Genomic DNA, 21464 nt, shown 5'->3' with positions numbered 1-21464 from the left:
GTCCTCTGCTGCCCGGGGCTTCAGGAAAATGGCCGCGGGATGCCGCACGTGCGCAGATGGAGATCGCGGCGGCCATTTTCCTGAAGCCGAGTTTGCATCTCAACTTCAGGAAAATGGCCGCCGCGCTCTCCATCTGCGCACGCGCGGCATCCCGCGGCCATTTTCCTGAAGCCCCGGGCAGCAGAGGACTCCATATGCACACGCGCGGCCTCAGGAAGATGGCCGCCCCCACAGATCACCAGGGAAATAGCGCCGATCGCGCGTTTTTTCTTCTCCTGCCCAGTGGATTCAGAAGATGGGCATGCGCAAACCACTACGCCACCAACGGAAATACATGCAAGATCTGGGGGAAGATACAGCGATGTCGCCACGCCCATCTGACCTGACCAGCCTGATTGACAGGTGAAAACGGCAACTTTGGTAAGTTATTTCGGCAGCTTAGGGGTGGAATCAGGGTACACAAAATACACTATAGTAACGCACAGCTCAGGCCCTATTTAACAGTATTTTTATCTCGTACTGAAAAACCGGGGTGACAGGTTCCCTTTAAGTCTTCAGGCTTATACAAATTGAAAGGTGGCAGTGTATGCAAAGAAATGGATGTGTTTACAGATATGTTGTGGCGCATGTGGAGACATGTTTGCACATGCTGAGTGGTGGTTGCCCGTGCAGAGCACGGAGAGGAAAGAGCATGCGTAGCTCTCTATATTATCTTCTACAGGATCTTTGAAGACAGTTTAATCAGAGCACATGTGCTGCCACATCTCCATTCACAGAGGTAGTATTATAAGCCACTATGGAAGTCAGGAGACTTCTGCAGAAAAGTGATGGTCACAGACGTGGCATCCACATCTATCAGATCTCCATGGCATATCTGTCCTAAATGTCTTAAAAACAACGTCAGCCCTAAATTTGCCTGATTGAATCCTGGTTAAAATGGTGCTTTTTTGTTTCTTAAAAAGGGGATGAGTTTATGTAAACCCCACCCAAAAAGGTATCACCACTCTCAGTTTTGGGTGTATTTTAAGGAAGACTGGGGCAGGACACAACATCCCCATACTGTATGCCAACATCAAAACACGACTAACTCTCCATGTCCTAAGGTCTCTACGACAATGTTGAACCAAGAAGTGTCGTCAATGAGGAATCACAAGCGTATGAAGCTCTTCTCATAGGAAGATGATATTTTATAATCACCAGATCCTGCAGTGAATAAGTATTGCAAATGCCAACACGTCACTTACCGGGACTTTGTCTTTACAGAAACTCTTTGCCTCCACCAGAGCAATCAAAACAAATGCAGTCAGACTGGCGTCAGGTTCAGTATTCCCAGTTCCACCCTACAGAAAGACGGCAACTTTTTTCAAGATTCGGCTTGGCACAATGAGGTTCGCTGTAGACGTTTGGGGTAGCTTGGTGTTGATCTTATTGAGCGTAATAATGGCTTCCATATAGGTTGTCCTATCACAGCTCATTCATTGGGGAAGGGGGTGACACTCATGGGCTAGCCTTCAACCTACCACCATCTCTCCATGTATGACAGGGGCTTCCTCCTTAAATACACCATTTGGTAACTGTTTCTCTGTCAGGAGCCATTTGACGGCACCGCATAGTACGTCTTTATCTATGTGGATCAGCTTGTAAGCCATGGAGAAGACCTTCACCACGTATGCGGTGAGCCTGCAGGGAAAAAAAGCAAGATTGATGGAAGGAGATACTGTAAATGGTTGATCAGAGTAAAACTAAAGGGGATCTCCAGCTACCTTTATTTCTTGAAAAACCTAATTAATAATGCAAGATGAGATGAGGAATAGCATGAGGTACTTCACTGTTAGCCAATGGGGTCTTTAAAATACATGGGTACCTGCATAGTGTACAACTAATAGCCACTAGGCCAACAGCCCCTTAAGCCTTTTATCAATCTATACCAGACCTTGTCAAATTACGGCCCCTGGGCCACACTTGACCCTTTGGTTGTTCCTACCTGGCCTGAAGACAGACAGCAAAAGGGCTGGAGACAGTGAACCATGGATGCCATCCCAACATCCAACTGATGTCTTCGTTATCCCAAGAGACCAATCAACATACCTGAAAACACCTTTGAAAAAATTCTTGTATTTGTCCCTGGCAAGTATGGTGTTACACTAGAAACTAGAACCATCACAAACAGACTGGTTGCTGGAGAGACACTATTATGTCCATAGCAACTCGACACTTCTACTGCCATAGCAACTATACATTTCTATTTTCTAGCAATTAGGAATTATCTCCAAGTAACTAGACACTTCTATGTCCATAGCAACTAGAAACTTCTACATTCATGGTACCAGAAACATCTACGTTAATAGCAAAAGGCAATTCTGCGTCCGTAGTAACTGAACACTTCTACATCTATAGCAACTGGACGCGTCTACGTCCACAACAACTGGACGCTTTCAGGGCCATAACAACAGGATACTTCTAAGTCCATAGCAACTAGACACTTCTACATCCACAGCAAATAGAAACTTCCACAGCAACTATACACATTTAGGGCCATAACAACTGAACACTCCAAGAGCCATAGCAACTAGACACTTCTATATCCAAAGCAACTATTCCACTTCAGATCCTTCATATTTCCAAACAAAAGTGAAAAGAGTTCTGAGAGGGTAGCAGACAAGGTTTTCCAGTAGCCCTCAACCCAAGAATCAGATTTTATGGAGATCATCAATAAGTGGCTTATAATTATCTCACCATGTGCTTGCAGGTCGGTTGGTAAAGGCAGAATAAGAGTTTTCAGGTTTCCGGTAGACCAGCTGCTGTATGTAACCTGAAATACACGCAAGTGTTGACTAACTTTATCATATCTCATTATTCACTATCTTTCCTACCAGTTTCTACAGGTTCTTCGCTTACCTTGGTTAATATTCCTAATAGCTTCCTCCCGGCGTTCCACTCCAATTTTTTCCCATTGGTTGGTGATGTCCAAATAATGGGTGGCAATCACAGTTGGGGTCATGCTCATCATGTTCTGCTCTCCACAACCGGATGGCACAATTATTAGGTGCTTCAGGTTGGCACCATCTATGGAATTCTCCAGTGTTTCTCCGAGAAGACCACCTAATAAAATTGTGTCATAAGGAAACATCAACTCATACCATGAACTGTCTCAAATAGACCAATCTATCTGTACGTAAAGTTTAATACAGATCAAAAGTGAATTCAAGGCCCAAGAGCAATGACCAGAAGTGGTCCACAAGCACAATTATTGCTAAATGCTGAGATCCAACAAGAGACCCCCATGGAAGGGAAATTACATCACTTGTTCAAAACTGGAGCTATCATGCTGTACCAGCCATAACGTCAACAGCAGGTGGTCATCTGAAGACCTGGGACCAACTTGATAACATAAGGTGATGGTCTTATGAGTGGTGGTTTACAGCTTAAAACAGTGCCTTCTAGGAATTAAATAATTGCTTTGATGTGAATTGAATTTGTGTAGAATTTCAGAAAATTTGCTGGCCTTGCCGAATTTGAGCATTTATCGGTTTAATTTGCCGAGAAAATGCCTTTTTTACACAAAGCAGAAGATTGCTTGAGTCAAAGAAGGCTTACATGACCTCAAGAGCAGCCTTCCCAATAATGCTTTGTATCTTACACATTATTTGCTATAGCGTAGTCAATCAGAAGCCGATAAAAAAGCTAAGGCAGGAAATGCAACAACCTTTTTACCCAAATCAGAAGATTTCATCTGTCACATAAGGCTCGCTCAGGTGACCTTAGGTGCAACTAAGCGGACTTCCCAATAATGCTTTGTAGACATCACATAATATAGCCTATAGTAGCTGTAAAAAAGCCGAGGCATGGAATGCAGCAACCAGGTGAATCTGGCTAATGACAGGAGTCACAGCTCACAGCTTAGCAATAGAGATAGAGAAAGAAAACCATAAAACACTGAATAAACATTACGCATAGTGTGTGACAGCACGGCAGAGAAAACAGTTACTATCCGTTTACCCATAGCCATACATGGTGAGGTAGAAAAAGATTGGATAAAGTCCTATGAGATCTCAAAGTTTTACTCATGTCTAGCAAGGCAATTGGGGTTTTTGAAGTATTCCCAATTTGCGGCAAACAGATTTTCTGTGAATCAAAGTTTTGGTAAAAATTTGGAAAAAGCTAGTGAATTCTAATTTCAGAAGACCCACTCTTCTACAATGATTTCCTATCTTGGTCAACAATACTATCCCGCATCCCATCAGCGCCCAAAGTTCTTACCTTTTACACTGACATAGGTCGCTGGCTCGGTGTTGGGTACAATATCATTTGGTGGAACGGTGTCGATAACTAATTCCTGAATTCCAGGAACTGTAAGGTTATTGGGATACAGAGAAAATTAGGCCCAGAAATATAACAGTACACAACAAAGGAAAAAGCAGCAAGAAAACAGACATCAAAATGAGAGGAAAGAACAACTTGAGGTCAACCCATGTAGAGCTGTAGAGAGTATGTTAACCTATACAACATTGTGAAGGATGACACCGGAGAGATTCCGCAGTATCTCACCACTGCCGCCACATGTAACGAACCAGCACCTTGCCTGTTACATCAGAGGAATCACATGGTACGGTCTCCTCACTAACACCAACATGATGTTTTGCACCCCCCTGGGGAAACGAAAGGTCAGCTTGGCACAATTTTACACAGACACCCCCTGTCCACACGGGCTCAGGGAGGCACGAGCAGTGAGAGAATGTGCCCCATGCAGTTGTTGACATGGCACCACACTCGCTCACAGCCCTGACAGGCTGAGAGGCCCCTTTCACTAGCATCAATGAAACAGAGCGCTGCCAGCCCAGTAGGACTGCCACCAGTTCCTCATTAGATATAAGCTCAGTGCGTTAACGGGATTATATCGGGACAGAAACCAGCCTTGGTAGCATGGAAAGTTAAAACCTAGGACACGGACGTGTGAATTCGTGGATCAAGATAAAAGAGCAGCCCAAGATTAAATACTATATTTAATCACCTAAAGGGCACATTAGACAAAAAACTCTATGTATACAACTCTTATAAATATACAATGGTCACATATGCAAATACAGGACAAGTACACAGGATATAGCCAGGTGAATCATGCCAATTACCGGTGTGATGTTCGATCATATGTGCTGGGCCGCATTGGGGCATGGGCTGCCAGCTGATTCTCGTTCCTCCTAGCACGTTACTCGACATGGCTCCCCCTTTCGAAGTGAACAGCAAGCATGACAAAAAGAGAAGCGCATGGCTTTACAAAAGCCTTTTAACCCCTTAGTCGGTCACTCCCTTCTGCTGGAGGGACCTCTCCTCTGGGTGTTTGAAGTTAAAACTCCTGAAACATATGAAGGATCATAACTTCCCAACGGAAGGTCATAGGGTGGCGGTTCTAGCACCATCAAACCTGCTTGGCCCCCATTATGCTTGGAGACCAAACATGGCTTTACTATCTGGCTTCTACTAGCCGTTCTGTGTATCTCCCCACCCTGGGGTGCTAGAATGGATCAAGACACTGGAGGGCATTTGTCCCATTCCAGATATCTCCAGAATGTAACCAGTATGTGGGCAGCATATGCGATGATCCATATTCTCCTTAAATCTCTTTATGAAATCCTATCTGACTGAACAAAGCAGTTATACAGTGTGGACTCCACAAGAGATCTTCCTGAAGGATCTTGGAGACTATCTAGTGTGGCTGGACCACCTGCTGAGCCAGGTATTCTGTTACAGCTACCCATGCTGAAAGAGGATTGCAAGTCGGTATCAAATCCCCCCTGTTGTGAATTCTGCTCTTTGGCTCCCTCCGGTGGTTATGAGTGGTAGTGCTGCTGTCTGTGGATCGCAGCATTTATCAGGTGTGTTCACTTTTTGCAATTTGGACTCAGCTATTTAGTCCTGCTTGATTCTTTAGTCAGTGCCAGTTGTCCATTGTTTTTGGAGGATTCTCATCCCTTACTGGTCTCTCCTGATTGCTGTGCTTTTCATCAAAGATAAGTCCTGGCTTTGTTTTTGCTGTCCACATGTTGTGGGCCTTATAGTTCAGTACATTTTCATGTTTTTTCTTGTCCAGCTTGCCTGTGTAAGGATTTTTTGCAACCAAGCGGTATCTCTGGAGATGCAGATATACCCTCCATGTCTTTAGTCAGATGTGGAGTTTTGTATTTTCTGTGGTGGATATTTTCTAGTGTTTTAATACTGACCGCATAGTTCTCTGTCCTATTCTTTCTTTTTAGCTAGTAAGGCCTCCTTTGCTAATCCTGATTTCAGTCTGCGTTTGTCATTTCCCTCTCCTCTCACAGTCAATATTTGTGGGGGGCTGTCTATCCTTTGGGGATTTTCTCTGAGGCAAGATAGTTTTCCCATTTGTATCTTTAGGGGAAGTTAGTCCTTAGGCTGTGTCGAGGTGTCTAGGGAGCGTTAGGTACATCCCAAGGCTATTTCTAGTTGCGCTGCTAAGTTCAGGGTTTGCGGTCAGTACAGGTACCACCTTCTCCAGAGTACGTCTCATGCTGCTCCTAGGCCACCAGTTCATAACAGTACAACTGGCCAACAATGAGTTAATTGCATCTCAAAAGAAGGGAGGAAAGGTTTTGAGCCATTTTTTTTTCCTTAGCCTGTTTTGTCTTTTCCTCCCTCTTAATCTCTGGGTGGCTGCGGAACCTAGTAGTAACATGAATGTTCAGGAGTTAGTTTCTCGTGTGGATCAGCTTGCTGCTAGGGTACAGGGTATTTCAGATTATATTGTTCAGACTCCTGCCTTAGAACCTAAGATCCCCACTCCTGATTTATTGTTTGATGACAGATCCAAATTTTTGAGTTTCAAAAATAACTGTAAACTGTTTTTTGTATTGAGACCCCAGTCCTCTGGTGATCCCATTCAGCAGGTTAAAATCATCATATCCCTGCTGCGTGGTGACCCACAGGATTGGGCATTTTCCCTGGAAACTGGCAATCCTGCTTTGCTTAATGTTGATTCTTTCTTTCAAGCATTGGGGTTATTGTATGATGAGCCTAATTCTGTGGATCAAGCTGAGAAGATCTTGTTGGCCCTGTGTCAGGGTCAAGAAGCGGCAGAATCGTATTGCCAGAAATTTAGAAAATGGTCTGTACTGACTAAATGGAATGAGGATGCCTTGGCGGCAATTTTCAGAAAGGGTCTTTCTGAATCCGTTAAAGATGTTATGGTGGGGTTCCCCACGCCTGCTGGTCTGAGTGATTCTATGTCTCTGGCCATTCAGATTGATAGGCGCTTGCGCGAGCGCAGAGTTGTGCACACTGTGGCGTTGTCCTCTGAGCGGAGCCCTGAGCCTATGCAGTGTGATAGGATTTTGTCTAGAGCAGAACGACAAAGATTCAGGCGTCAGAATGGGTTGTGTTTTTACTGCGGCGATTCTGCTCATGTTATTTCTGATTGCCCTAAGCGTACAAAGAATTGCTAGTTCTGTTACCATCAGTACTGTACAACCTAAATTTCTGTTATCTGTGACCTTGATCTGCTCATTATCATCATTTTCTGTCATGGCATTTGTGGATTCAGGCGCCGCTCTGAACTTAATGGACTTAGAATTTGCCAGACGTTGTGGTTTCCCCTTGCAGCCTTTGCTTTAAGGGGTATTGATGCTACTCCATTGGCTAAAAATAAACCTCAGTTTTGGACACAGCTGACCATGCGCATGACACCAGCCCATCAGGAAGATTGTCGTTTTCTGGTGTTGCATGATTTGCAAGATGATATTGTGCTGGGTTTTCCATGGTTACAGGTACATAATCCGGTGTTAGTACATAATCCGACTTTTCAACCTGTCTGTGCCAGAACATGCCACCATGCGGAGCTATATTAAGGAGTCTTTGGAGAAGGGGCATATTCGGCAATCTTCTTCACCATTGGGAGAAGGTTTTTTTTTGTTGCCAAGAAGGATGGCTCCTTGAGACCCTGTATTGATTATCGCCTCTTGAATAAGATCACGGTCAAATTTCAATACCCCTTGCCTTTGCTTACTGATTTGTTTGCTAGGATTAAGGGGGCTAGCTGGTTTACTAAGATTGACCTTCGAGGGGCATATAATCTTATTCGTATCAAGCAGGGTGACGAATGGAAAACTGCATTTAATACGCCCGAAGGCCATTTTGAATACCTTGTGATGCCATTCGGACTCTCTAATGCCCCATCTGTGTTCCAATCCTTCATGCATGATATCTTTCGGAGTTATCTTGATAAATTCATGGTTGTATATTTGGATGATATTTTGATTTTTTCCGATGATTGGGAGTCTCATATGAAACAGGTCAGGATGGTATTTCAGATCCTCAGTAATAATGCTTTATTTGTGAAGGGGTCGAAGTGCCTCTTTGGAGTGCAGAAGGTTTCTTTTTTGGGCTTCATTTTTTCTCCCTCATCTATAGAAATGGATCCGGTTAAGGTTTAGGCCATTCATGATTGGATTCAGCCCACATCTGTGAAGAGCCTTCAGAAATTCTTGGGCTTTGCTAATTTTTATCGTCGTTTCATTGCCAACTTCTCCAGTGTGGTTAAACCTCTGACCGATTTGACGAAGAAAGGCGCTGATGTGACGAATTGGTCCTCCACGGCTGTTTCTGCCTTTCAGGAGCTTAAACGCCGATTTACTTCTGCCCCTGTGTTGCGTCAGCCGCTCGTTTCTCTTCCATTTCAGATTGAGGTTGACGCGTCTGAGATTGGGGCAGGGGCCATTTTGTCTCAGAGGAATTCTGATGGTTCCTTGATGAAACCGTGTGCCTTCTTTTCTCGGAAGTTCTCGCCTGCGGAACGCAATTATGATGTCGGCAATGAAGAGTTGTTGGCTAAGAAGTGGGCATTTGAGGAGTGGCGACATTGGCTTGAGGGGGCCAAGCACCGTATTGTGGTCCTGACCGATCATAAGAATCTGTTTTACCTCGAGTCTGCCAAACGGCTGAATCCTAGACAGGCTCGATGGTCCCTGTTTTTCTCCCGTTTTGATTTTGTGGTCTCGTACATTCCTGGTACTAAGAATGTTAAGGCGGATGCCCTCTCTAGGAGTTTTTTTCCTGATTCCCCTGGGGTTCTTGAGCCGGTCGGCATTCTGAAGAAAGGGGTGATTCTTTCTGCCATCTCCCCTGATTTGCGACGGGTTCTTCAGGAATTTCAGGCTGATAAACCTGACCGCTGTCCAGTGGGGAAACTGTTTGTTCCTGATAGATGGACTAGTAAAGTGATTTCTGAGGTTCATTGTTCTGTGTTGGCTGGCCATCCTGGGCTTTTAGGTACCAGAGGTTTGGTTGGCAGGTCCTTTTGGTGGCCTTCTTTGTCGCGGGATGTGCGTTCTTTTATGCAGTCCTGTGGGATTTGTGCGCGGGCTAAGCCTTGCTGTTCCCGCGCTAGTGGGTTGCTTCTGCCTTTGCTGGTCCCTGAGAGACCTTGGACGCATATTTCTATGGATTTTATTTCAGAGCTTCCAGTTTCCCAGAGGATGTCTGTTATCTGGGTGGTTTGTGACCGGTTTTCTAAGATGGTTCATTTGGTACCTTTGCCTAAATTGCCTTCCTCTTCTGATTTGGTTCCGTTGGTTTTTCAGCATGTGGTTCGCTTGCATGGGATTCCGGAGAATATTGTGTCCGATAGAGGTTCCCATTTTGTTTCTAGGTTTTGGCGGGCCTTTTGTGCTAGGCTGGGCATTGATTTGTCTTTTTCTTCCGCATTTCATCCTCAGACAAATGGCCAAACCGAGCGAACTAATCAGACTTTGGAAACTTATTTGAGATGCTTTGTGTCTGCTGATCAGGATGATTGGGTGGCTTTCTTGCCATTGGCCGAGTTTGCCCTTAATAATCGGGCTAGTTCTGCTACCTTGGTTTCGCCTTTTTTTTGTAATTTTGGTTTTCATCCTCGTTTTTCTTCAGGGCAGGTTGAGCCTTCTGATTGTCCTGGTGTGGATTCTGTGGTTGACAGGCTGCAGCAGATTTGGGCTCATGTGGTGGACAATTTGGTATTGTCTCAGGAGGAGGCTCAGCGTTTTGCTAACCGTCATCGGTGTGTTGGTTCCCGGCTTCGGGTTGGGGATTTGGTCTGGTTGTCTTCCCGTCATGTTCCTATGAAGGTTTCTTCCCCTAAATTCAAGCCTCGGTTTATTGGTCCTTATAGGATTTCTGAGATTATCAATCCAGTGTCTTTTCGTTTGACACTTCCAGCCTCTTTTTCCATCCATAATGTTTTCCATAGATCTTTGTTGCGGAAGTATGTGGTGCCCGTTGTTCCCTCTGTTGATCCTCCGGCCCCCGGTGTTGATTGATGGGGAGTTGGATTATGTGGTTGAGAAGATTTTGGATTCTCGTTTTTCGAGGTGGAAGCTTCAGTATCTGGTCAAATGGAAGGGTTATGGCCAGGAGGATAATTCTTGGGTTGTTGCCTCCGATGTTCATGCTGACGATTTGGTTCGTGCCTTTCATTTGGCTCATCCTGATCGGCCTGGGGGCTCTGGTGAGGGTTCGGTGACCCCTCCTCAAGGGGGGGGGGTGTACTGTTGCGAATTCTGCTCTTTGGCTCCCTCCGGTGGTTATGAGTGGTAGTGCTGCTGTCTGTGGATCGCAGCATTTATCAGGTGTGTTCACTTTTTGCAATTTGGACTCAGCTATTTAGTCCTGCTTGATCCTTTAGTCAGTGCCAGTTGTCCATTGTTTTTGGAAGATTCTCATCCCTTACTGGTCTCTCCTGTTTGCTGTGCTTTTCATCAAAGATAAGTCCTGGCTTTGTTTTTGCTGTCCACATGTTGTGGGCCTTATAGTTCAGTGCATTTTCATGTTTTTTCTTGTCCAGCTTGCCTGTGTAAGGATTTTTTGCAACCAAGCGTTATTTCTGGAGATGCAGACATACCCTCCATGTCTTTAGTCAGATGTGGAGTTTTGTATTTTCTGTGGTGGATATTTTCTAGTGTTTTAATACTGACCGCATAGTTCTCTGTCCTATTCTTTCTTTTTAGCTAGTAAGGCCTCCTTTGCTAATCCTGATTTCAGTCTGCGCTTGTCATTTCCCTCTCCTCTCACAGTCAATATTTGGGGGGGGCTATCTATCCTTTGGGGATTTTCTCTGAGGCAAGATAGTTTTCCCGTTTCTATCTTTAGGGGAAGTTAGTCCTTAGGCTGTGTTGAGGTGTCTAGGGAGTGTTAGGTACATCCCACGGCTATTTCTAGTTGCGCTGCTAAGTTCAGGGTTTGCGGTCAGTACAGGGACCACCTTCTCCAGAGTACGTCTTATGCTGCTCCTAGGCTACCAGTTCATAACACCCCCCACAATCTTTCACAGCCATACAACTCTTCAGAGATTCTCACCTGCTCCTGAGCGTAGAGGCTCCAAGATAACACTTTGGATATACTTTTGAATCCTCATCCCTTCTGGCTATTAAATAAATATTATAATGATATTGTAAATACTGTACAAGTTACATTCTTATACATAGAAAGTGTAATCGTATTTATGTTCTTCTGCATAGGAGATGTATTATAAGGGTTATATTCTTGTACATAGGGGCAGTATTATAGTAGTTATATTCTTGTACATAGGGGCAGTATTATAGTAGTTATATTCTTGTATATAGGGGCAGTATTATATTAGTCATATTCTTGTACATAGAGGCAGTATTATAGTAGTTATATTCTTATACATAGGAGCAGTATTATACTAGTTATATTCTTGTACATAGGAGCAGTATTATAGTAATTATATTCTTGTACATAGGGGGCAGAATTATAGTAGTATAGTAGTTATATTCTTGTGCATAGGTGCAGTATTATAGTAGTTATATTCTTGTACATAGGAGCAGTATTATAGTAGTTATATTCTTGTACATAATGGGCAGTATTATAGTAGTTATATTCTTGTACATAGGGGGCAGTATTATAGTAGTTATATTGTTGTACATAGGAGCAGTATTATAGTAGTTATATTCTTTTAAATAGGAGCAGTATTATAGTAGTTATATTCTTGTACATAGTGGGCAGTATTATAGTAGTTATATTCTTGAGTTATATTCTTGTACATAAGAGCAGTATTATATTAGTTATATTCTTGAACATAGGGGATAGTATTATGGTAGTTATATTCTTGTACATAGGAGCAGTATTATATTAGTCATATTTTTGTACATAGGGGCAGTATTATAGTAGTTATATTCTTGTACATAGGGGCAGTATTATAGTACTTATATTCTTGTATATAGGAGCAGTATTATAGTAGTTATATTCTTGTACATGGGGCAGTATTATAGTAGTTATATTCTTGTACATAGGGGCAGTATTATATTAGTTATATTCTTGAACATAGGGGATAGCATTATAGTAGTTATATTCTTGTACATAGGGGCAGTATTATAGTAGTTATATTCTTTTACATAGGGGCAGTATTATATTAGTTATATTCTTGTACATAGGGGCAGTATTATAGTAGTTATATTCTTGTACATAGAGGCAGTATTATAGTAGTTATATTCTTGTACATAGGGGGCAGTATTATAGTACTTATAGTCTTGTACATAGGGGCAGTATTATATTAGTCATATTCTTGTACATAGAGGCAGTATTATAGTAGTTATATTCTTGTACATAGGGGCAGTATTATAGTAGTTATATTCTTTTACATAGGGGCAGTATTATATTAGTTATATTCTTGTACATAGGGGCAGTATTATAGTAGTTATATTCTTGTACATAGAGGCAGTATTATAGTAGTTATATTCTTGTACATAGGGGGCAGTATTATAGTACTTATAGTCTTGTACATAGGGGCAGTATTATATTAGTCATATTCTTGTACATAGAGGCAGTATTATAGTAGTTATATTCTTGTACATAGGGGCAGTATTATAGTAGTTATATTCTTGTACATAGAGGCAGTATTATAGTAGTTATATTCTTGTACATAGGGGGCAGTATTATAGTACTTATATTCTTGTATATAGGGGCAGTATTATATTAGTCATATTCTTGTACATAGGAGCAGTATTATAGTAGTTATATTCTTGTACATAGGGGCAGTATTATAGTAGTTATATTCTTGTACATAGAGGCAGTATTATAGTCGTTATATTCTTGTACATAGGAGCAGTATTATAGTACTTATATTCTTGTACATAGGAGCAGCATTATAGTAGTTATATTCTTGTACATCGGGGCAGTATTATAGTAGGTATATTCTTGTATATCGGGGCAGTATTATAATAGTTATATTTTTGTACATGAGGGCAAAATTAAGTTTGTTATCTACTATATTACTAACTATTATATTGAGGTGCAGAATTGTAATAGTTACCGGTATATTACTTATATTCTTGTAGGAAGAGATTAGTATTTTATGCTGTAACTTACTACAACTTTTAGATTTTTAACCACTCCATCAGTCAGGTAAAAATCCTTAACAGATGCTTTCACTTCGATACGAATATCTCCAATCTCCAGAGGAACAATCACTAATGGGAGCACCAGGGAGGCCATGGGTCCCAAAGTGACCATTTGTCGGAAGTTTGCTTTGGCTGTTGAAGAGCTGCACATCTTTGGATTGTGCATCAGGTCTACCCGCACCTAGAAAAAGTATGATTTAATTATTTCTTAATCTCTTAGGCTTGATCCTTCTTATGGTCTGAAAGTTCAGAGAGAAATGATCCAATTAGTAAAATATTCTGGTATTACACATATATATTTTGACAACCTCTTTTAAGTCCAAACCTCTTGGCATAGCAAAATATCACAATTTTCGATTGCATGGTTGTGCCATACTTCCTAGAGCCTATTCTTTTTGGTGTCACTTACGTGGCCATATTTCAGGTGTACTGAGGACTAGGACTTCTCTGAAAGTGTATGAAGTTATTAGGTTCCTAATATACTCAATAAACAGATGCTAAAATTAGACTTGAAGGTCTGGACAATGATTGAGCTGCAACCAAGGTGGACATCGAAGCAAACTAATTGACCTAAGCTTTGGTGAAGGGTGTCTTGTCTTTCTTTGCTTTGGGGCCTTCAGGTTCAGCGGCTTGGAAAATAAGTTAAAGGCCTTAACTTCTCAGAGAGAACTTTTCTTGACCAGTCTACTGTTTATTACCTGGATCTCTTCAGACACATAGCTGTACAGGACAGCTCGGATCTCCACTTGCTCATTACGGACCACTGAATATGGAAGTCGAAGATCGATGAAGAAGCTTTTTTTCACCAACATTTCATAGGGTTTAGCAACGCAGATTCCTGTTGTTTATATAAGAGTAGACATGTCAGCAATGTTGGACTTGATTAACATTCTGGATAGGTACGGCCATGTTCATAAAGTCCACCATTCATGATACAACAGCCAACCCAATATACCCATAATGGCCAACAACCTGAGTGAGGAGCTTTTTTTTCACCAACATTTCATAGGGTTTAGCAACGCAGATTCCTGTTGTTTATATAAGAGTCGACATGTCAGAAATGTTGGACTTGATTAACATTCTGGATAGGTACGGCCATGTTCATAAAGCCCACCATTGATGATACAACAGCCAACCCAATATACCCATAATGGCCAACAACCTCAGTGAGGAGCTATGGGAATAGAGGTTTAAAAATGAACTGAGTGGACATCCCACAAGTTGGAAATCTCACTAGATGGCATCCAACACTAATTATTGAATTTAACTACCATTTTTTGGTACAACTGGCTGTTGTATGACGATCTGGACGCATCGGGATATCTGTAATTTTGAGGATACATTTACAGTTCTGTAAAAAAGGAAACGATTTTGGACATTTCTTCTGGCTAATACAACTGTATGTGTGTTTCTATTTGCTGGGATTTCAAGGCATTGTCCATTTTGGATCAACCAAAGATTAGTTGAACCTTTAGTATTTATATCTAATCTGTGGAAGAACGAATGTTCAGTTCTCCGGTAGCGCCACCACAGGAAAAGCGAAGCATTACGTGGTCTTTAATTAAAATCATGTGAGGCCCTCTACATTTCTTTTTATCCAGCCTCGGATCAGGCGAATAGATGAGTATTATGAATATTGGACACTTTACAATTTCCTTTAGAGATTTCCTAAACCAGACAAATACTCAGATAATGTCGAAACCTCAACCTTGATATATATAGTCATGTCAGCGACTCTGGTAGCTGCTCTAAAAATGAAGATGTTCTCACATATATCTAGTAACGTGGCCGTCTAGACTTCAAGAGTACCATTAATGGATATAACTCAGGTTCCTGGTCAAAGAAACAGCACAGTCCTACAAAACTGGGAAAGATTGGAAGAAAATGGATGGTCTGTGATTGACACATATTATAAAGCTCATCCTTGCTGTAGGTCTTGAGGTCATCGTGAGTCGATGACGGAAGGATAAAATGCAGATAGAATTGAATTTGGTGATTACAGAAGCTAAAAAAAAACATGATAATAAAACGCTGTCTGAAGAAAAATTACCTGATTTGGGAGAAATGCTGATTGCCAAAAACTCCCAGGTGGTGATTGACTCTGGCAAATTTGTATTAATGACCTTTGATGAAAACCTGTGGGATGAAACACAGAAGAGTTAGTGAGATCGGAGGAGGAATGATTGGACCGGATCCCAATGCCTCCAGTTGTCCATAGACAGGAGATCCTGTATTTATTGCCCATACTGGTAGATCTTCCAGCACACTAATATATATATGTCAATCCTTCAGTCAATAATCAAGCTGTGCCATAGCTGCCTGGCAGCTACTTATTCTCCCTTCCCAATGGCATTTCCCTTTCTTTTTCCTAGCAAGGAAGACAGATCTCTGAAAATAAAATGGCAGGAATAAAGATAAATAGAAAGTTAGAGGTTAAAATTGGACAGAGCAGGGTCAACAAATTACAATTTATTAACTAAAATTCTAAGGGTTTCCATAACCCAAATTTACAATTTATTAACTAAAATTCTAAGGGTTCCCATAACCCAAATTTGCCAACTTTTAGAGACTCTTGTCACGGGTGCTTATTTATTGTGCTAAGGTCAAAACACCATAACTCTTTCCATGCGCTTCTTTGTCCCGTTCATGACACATTTTTCACCCCACATCTCCTGAATCTGTGTTTAGACACCAAGGCTCCATGTTATGATAAAGCATCCAGACGTCTCATACAAGAGGTAGGCTTTCGAGAAGTCTTTGGAATCATCTGGAAAATTTGACAACTCTTCCAGTAACCTTGTAGGTCTCCCATCTTTTCAGTAGCCTAGTGGATGCTTTGGAAGAGGTGACAGCCACGACTTACCCATTTGAATCTGCTTTTGTAGGGAGCGTCTCCACCTTCCATAACCAGCTCTCATAAAAGATACTACGAGAGTTAAAATTATCCATATCTTCGTAAAGATCATCATCGGCGCCTCCTCTCTCCGCTGCCGAAGAGTCGGTAACAACAGAGCTGTAATGTACTGAAAGAGGGCAGAGAACAGAGAGACGTCTCAGATGGTAGAAGACTGACATCTCAGAGATCAGCAAAGTCGTGTGCCAACGAAAAATTCCCAAGGACGTAAGGTGAGAGGAAATGGATTAAGGAAATAATGGAGCTCAGGGCTCTCTGCTACTGACCCCATCACCCATATCATCAATGGGTTGTAGACATCTTGTGACCTCAACTTGTTAGTTTGAGCATGTTCTTGTACAACATGACTGATTTACTTTTGGATAGTGGTTTCCAAAAGCATTACTTGGCTACATATGAAACTGGCACCAACGTATCAATGCCTAACATTTAGACATTTGTTGTAAACTCTGTTGGGGACAAGGAGTCAAAATTACACCATAAGGCTGAAAGACTTAAGACCATCGAGGTCAACGTAGCTAGATGCAGTTTTGGTCAGGAAAAAGCCACATAAACCCTACAAGCCATAGATATTATTTTGTGGCTCAATATGGCAGCAAGAATAAATTGCAGGGATAAGGTGTTAGGGTTGGCGGAACGCACCAAATATATTGTTTATGAAATGGAATTGGTGCGTTCGCAACCCGGGATCCACCGTGCAGGAAAGTACCTGCTGCTAAATAATGGCGGCTCTATATGGCGGTATATACCAACTCTGTTAGCTTCACAGAGTAACCGCGAGAGGCAGGCTCTGTGCCCTGTTAGACTTTCACAGAGGCACAGGCCAACTACCCAGATGTGAGCAGTGTGTGGTCATGCATGCATACACAATCTCCTCGCCGGAGGAGCCAGCATTCTAGGGGCTTATTTCAGCCGGGTCCCTGAACACATACAAACGCATGACCACATTGGCGCAAAGCATATGACAAAATACGATACTAGCGCATGGCCGTGCGGTCATGCGCAGTTTATATAGTTACAGCACAGGAAGCTGCTACCAAAGTTTTGCCCTTTCAGGGCCTTCCTGGAGGACCAATGGGATGCGCTGCAGTACCTGAACATGTGACCGAACATGTGACCCTCGACCTCCAATGAGAGACCTTGCCCTGGGCATGCTCAGTATGTGTAAATAAGGATTTAGTCCCAGAGAGGCCTGTTCGCCGCAGATCAGTGCAGGGTACCATAGGAAAGCCAGAAAAGGCAGTAGTAACACTATGCACAGAATCAGCCTCAGCGAGACACTGGGAGCGACGTCTCCGCTGAGCAGACCCCACTGTGGCCAATGCTGGATGGGAGACCGCAGCAGACACAGATCGAGATTCCCCCTGTGCAGCAGAGGAAACTCGACTGCTAACATTACCCCCCCTCCTAGGGCCCCCCCCTCCTTGAGCCTCACTACGCTCAAAAGCTGCAATAAGCAGCGGAGCCCGAATGTTCTCCACAGGCTCCCAGGTTCTATCCTCTGGGCCGTGACCCTTCCAGTCCACCAGATAAAATTTCTTGCCATGTACCACCTTGCACCCCACAATAGCATTCACCTCAAACTCATCCGTGGATGAACCCGATGTCCCAGCAGATGACTCAGAAAACCGGGACAAATGAACGGGCTTTAAGAGGGAAACGTGAAAAGTATCGGTGATACCAAGGCGTGGAGGAATAGCCAAATGGTAGACCACAGGGTTGACCTGTTCCAGAACCTTAAACGGGCCAATGTAGTGAGGAGCAAACTTAGTGGACTCAACTCGCAGCCTGATGTTACGGGCGGAGAGCCACACTAAGTCGCCAGGAGCAAAAACCGGAGCGGGGCGCCGGTGTGTATCAGCCGAAACCCTCATTCTCTCCTTGGAGGCCCGGATGGCATCCTGTGTGCGGTCCCAGATGTCACGTGCCTCCACCGCCCAGTCTGCCACCCTAGAATCGGTGGATGACACGGGCATGGGCACAGGGACACGCGGATGCTGGCCGAAATTAAGGAGAAAAGGAGTTTGACCAGTGGAATCGGCTACGGCGTTGTTCAAGGCAAATTCCGCCCAAGGTAGCAAAGATGCCCAGTCATCCTGCCTAGCAGAGACGAAATGTCGCAAATATGTCACCAGAGTCTGGTTGGTTCTCTCCACCAACCCATTCGTCTCGGGATGGTATGCAGAGGAGAGGTTTAACTCTATGCTGAGTAAATGGCAGAGCTCTCTCCAAAACCGAGACGCGAACTGGGGACCCCGATCGCTGACAATCTTATCAGGCATACCATGCAATCGGAAAACATGCTTAATGAACAACACCGCCAAGGCCCGTGCTGAGGGTAACCGAGGAAGCAGCACCAAATGCACCATCTTAGAGAAATGGTCGGTGACAACCCAAATAATGGAGCAGCCACGCGACTTGGGTAGGCCCACCACAAAGTCCATCCCGACCATCTCCCAGGGCCTGTCTGCCACCGGTAGAGGGTAAAGCAACCCAGCAGGCCGTTGCCGAGGAGACCGATTCTGGGCGCAAGAAACGCACACCTGAATATAGTCCCTGACATCTCGGGCCATATGCGGCCACCAGTATGTTCTCGCCAAAAGCTCAGATGTCCTCTTGGTCCCAAAATGCCCACCCACTCTGGAGGAGTGAGCCCAAGAGAGAACCTCCGGTCGCAAGTTAGCTGGTACGAAAGTCTTGCCCGGGGACACAGACTCAAGCGAAACCGGAGCTACAGTTCTCAGGCTCTCAGAAGGGACAATAAGCCGAGGCTCCTCCTCCTCCTCCTCCGATGACACTACGGAGCGGGAGAGAGCGTCAGCACGAACGTTCTTCTCCCCGGAGAGGAAATGGAGAGTAAAATGGAACCGGGAGAAGAACAGGGACCATCTAGCCTGGCAAGAATTCAGCCGCTGGGCCGTTTGTAGATATACCAAGTTCTTGTGGTCAGTGAAGACTTGGAAGGGAAAGCGAGCTCCCTCCAAGAGATGTCTCCACTCTGAAAAAGCCAACTTCATGGCTAGCAACTCCCTGTCCCCGATGGAATAATTCCTCTCCGCTGGTGTGAAGGTCTTGGAGAAGAAGAAGCAAGGATGCTTCCGACCTTGAGCATCCTTTTGGAAAAGGACTGCTCCAGCACCAACGGATGAGGCATCCACCTCCAAGATAAATGGTTTATCAACATCGGGGCGATGTAGGATGGGAGCGCTAGCGAAGTGTGACTTGATTGAGAGAAAGGCTTTGGAGACCTCCTCTGACCACAACTTGGGATTTGCTCCCTTTTTGGTGAGGGCAACCAAGGGAGCTACCAAAGTTGAGAAGTGTGGAATGAACTGGCGATAGTAATTAATGAACCCCATAAAGCGCTGCACCGCTTTAAGAGAATGGGGATCCTGCCAGTCCATTACAGCCTGTAGCTTGGCAGGATCCATAGCCAAACCCTGGGCAGAGATGATGTAACCAAGGAAAGGCAAGGACTCCTGCTCAAACACACACTTCTCCAACTTGGCGTAGAGGGAGTTTGCCCATAAGAGGTCGAAGACTTTGCGAACATCTCTCCGATGGGAGTGAATATCTGGAGAGAAGATGAGAATATCATCCAGATAGACTACGACCGAGGTGGTGAGCATATCCCGGAAGATGTCGTTCACAAAGTCTTGGAAAACGGCTGGGGCATTACAGAGCCCAAAGGGCATCACCAGATATTCATAGTGCCCATCCCTGGTGTTAAAAGCCGTCTTCCATTCATCCCCCTCACGGATGCGAATCAGGTTGTAAGCACCCCGCAGATCTAACTTCGTAAATACCCTCGCTCCCTGTAGCCTATCAAACAGCTCAGATATCAGGGGTAATGGGTACTTGTTCTTAACGGTGATGGCGTTAAGACCCCTGTAGTCTATGCACGGACGTAAGTCTCCAGTCTTCTTCTGTACGAAGAAGAACCCAGCCCCTGCTGGTGACACTGACTTCCTAATGAATCCTCTTGCCAGATTTTCTTGGATGTACTGAGACATTGCCTCCGTCTCCGGGAGAGATAACGGATAGACTCGACCCCGGGGAGGCTCAGCACCAGGCAAGAGGTCAATAGGACAGTCATAGGGGCGGTGAGGCGGAAGGGTTTCCGCAGCTCTTTTGGAGAACACGTCTGCATAGGGCCAATAGTGCTTGGGGAGAGAGGAAAGATCTGCGGGTACCTGTGTAGTAGCAACCTGAACGCACTCCCTCTGACATCTACCCTCGCAGGATTTACTCCATCCCAAAATTCTCCCAGAGGACCACTCAATATGAGGAGAATGGTAGCGAAGCCATGGTATCCCCAACAGGACCTCATCAATTCCCTCAGGAATGACTAATAGGGAGATTATCTCCTGATGTGATGGAGACACAGAAAGCGTGAAAGGAATGGTTTGGTGGGTAATCTGTGAGCGTAGTGTTGACCCATTTACCACTCGAACGGTTACAGGCTTGGCGAGCATCACCAAGGGTATTGCGTGACGCTGGGCAAAAGAGGAAGACATAAAATTACCCTCTGCCCCAGAATCCAGGCATAGCTCGACCATAAGAGTGGATGGGCCTATGGTAATTGTCCCCTTGAAGGACAACTTTGAGGCAAACGTCGCCGTGTCTAGTGTACCTCCTCCAACTGCCACTAGACGCTGACGTTTCCCTGACCGCTGAGGACCCTTGGAGGCAAGATGTCCTGACTGCCGGCAAACATGAGGGACCTTATGTGCACGGGCGGACTGAGACTTGGATCCCGCTCGTGTCACCTCTAAGGCCTCATGTGACTCGGACGCCTGGACTGGAGATTCCAAAGGTTTTGCGAAGGTGGGAGCCAGCCGAAACCTCTGCCTACACTGGGCTCGCTCCAACCTTCGCTCGTGAAAACGAAGGTCTATGCGAGTAGATATGGCTATGAGCTCCTCCAGTGTGGCGGGAATCTCCCTAGTGGCCAAAGCGTCCTTCACATGGTCAGCCAGCCCCCTCCAAAATACGGGAATGAGGGTTTTATCTGGCCATTCCAACTCAGACGCTAATGTCCGGAAGAGAACAGCAAAATGGCTGACCATGGTTGAACCCTGAGTCAAAGCCAGCAGTTGGAGCGCTGTATCATGGGTGACTTGAGGTCCTAAAAAGACCTAACATAG

The 21464-nt window shown here is 44.3% G+C and overlaps 1 protein-coding gene across 1 annotated transcript in view; it reads right to left on the bottom strand.

Annotated features, from left to right (window-relative positions):
• The window catches only part of LOC138677286 (complement C3-like), a 103417-nt gene that overhangs the window by 16954 nt on the left and 64999 nt on the right, over positions 1-21464 (bottom strand). Inside the window, exons 18-27 of the mRNA XM_069767317.1 lie at positions 16267-16426; positions 15454-15539; positions 14102-14241; positions 13372-13584; positions 11341-11407; positions 4261-4350; positions 2899-3102; positions 2737-2812; positions 1521-1680; positions 1245-1340 (exon numbers count right to left, since the gene is read on the bottom strand). Of these exons, the coding sequence (XP_069623418.1) occupies positions 1245-1340; positions 1521-1680; positions 2737-2812; positions 2899-3102; positions 4261-4350; positions 11341-11407; positions 13372-13584; positions 14102-14241; positions 15454-15539; positions 16267-16426 (1292 nt within the window). The remainder of the gene's footprint in view (positions 1-1244; positions 1341-1520; positions 1681-2736; positions 2813-2898; positions 3103-4260; positions 4351-11340; positions 11408-13371; positions 13585-14101; positions 14242-15453; positions 15540-16266; positions 16427-21464) is intronic.

Source organism: Ranitomeya imitator, chromosome 4, assembly GCF_032444005.1.
Source record: "Ranitomeya imitator isolate aRanImi1 chromosome 4, aRanImi1.pri, whole genome shotgun sequence".
NCBI classification, from domain to species: Eukaryota; Metazoa; Chordata; class Amphibia; order Anura; family Dendrobatidae; genus Ranitomeya; species Ranitomeya imitator.
This window is presented reverse-complemented; position numbering and strand designations above follow the sequence as displayed.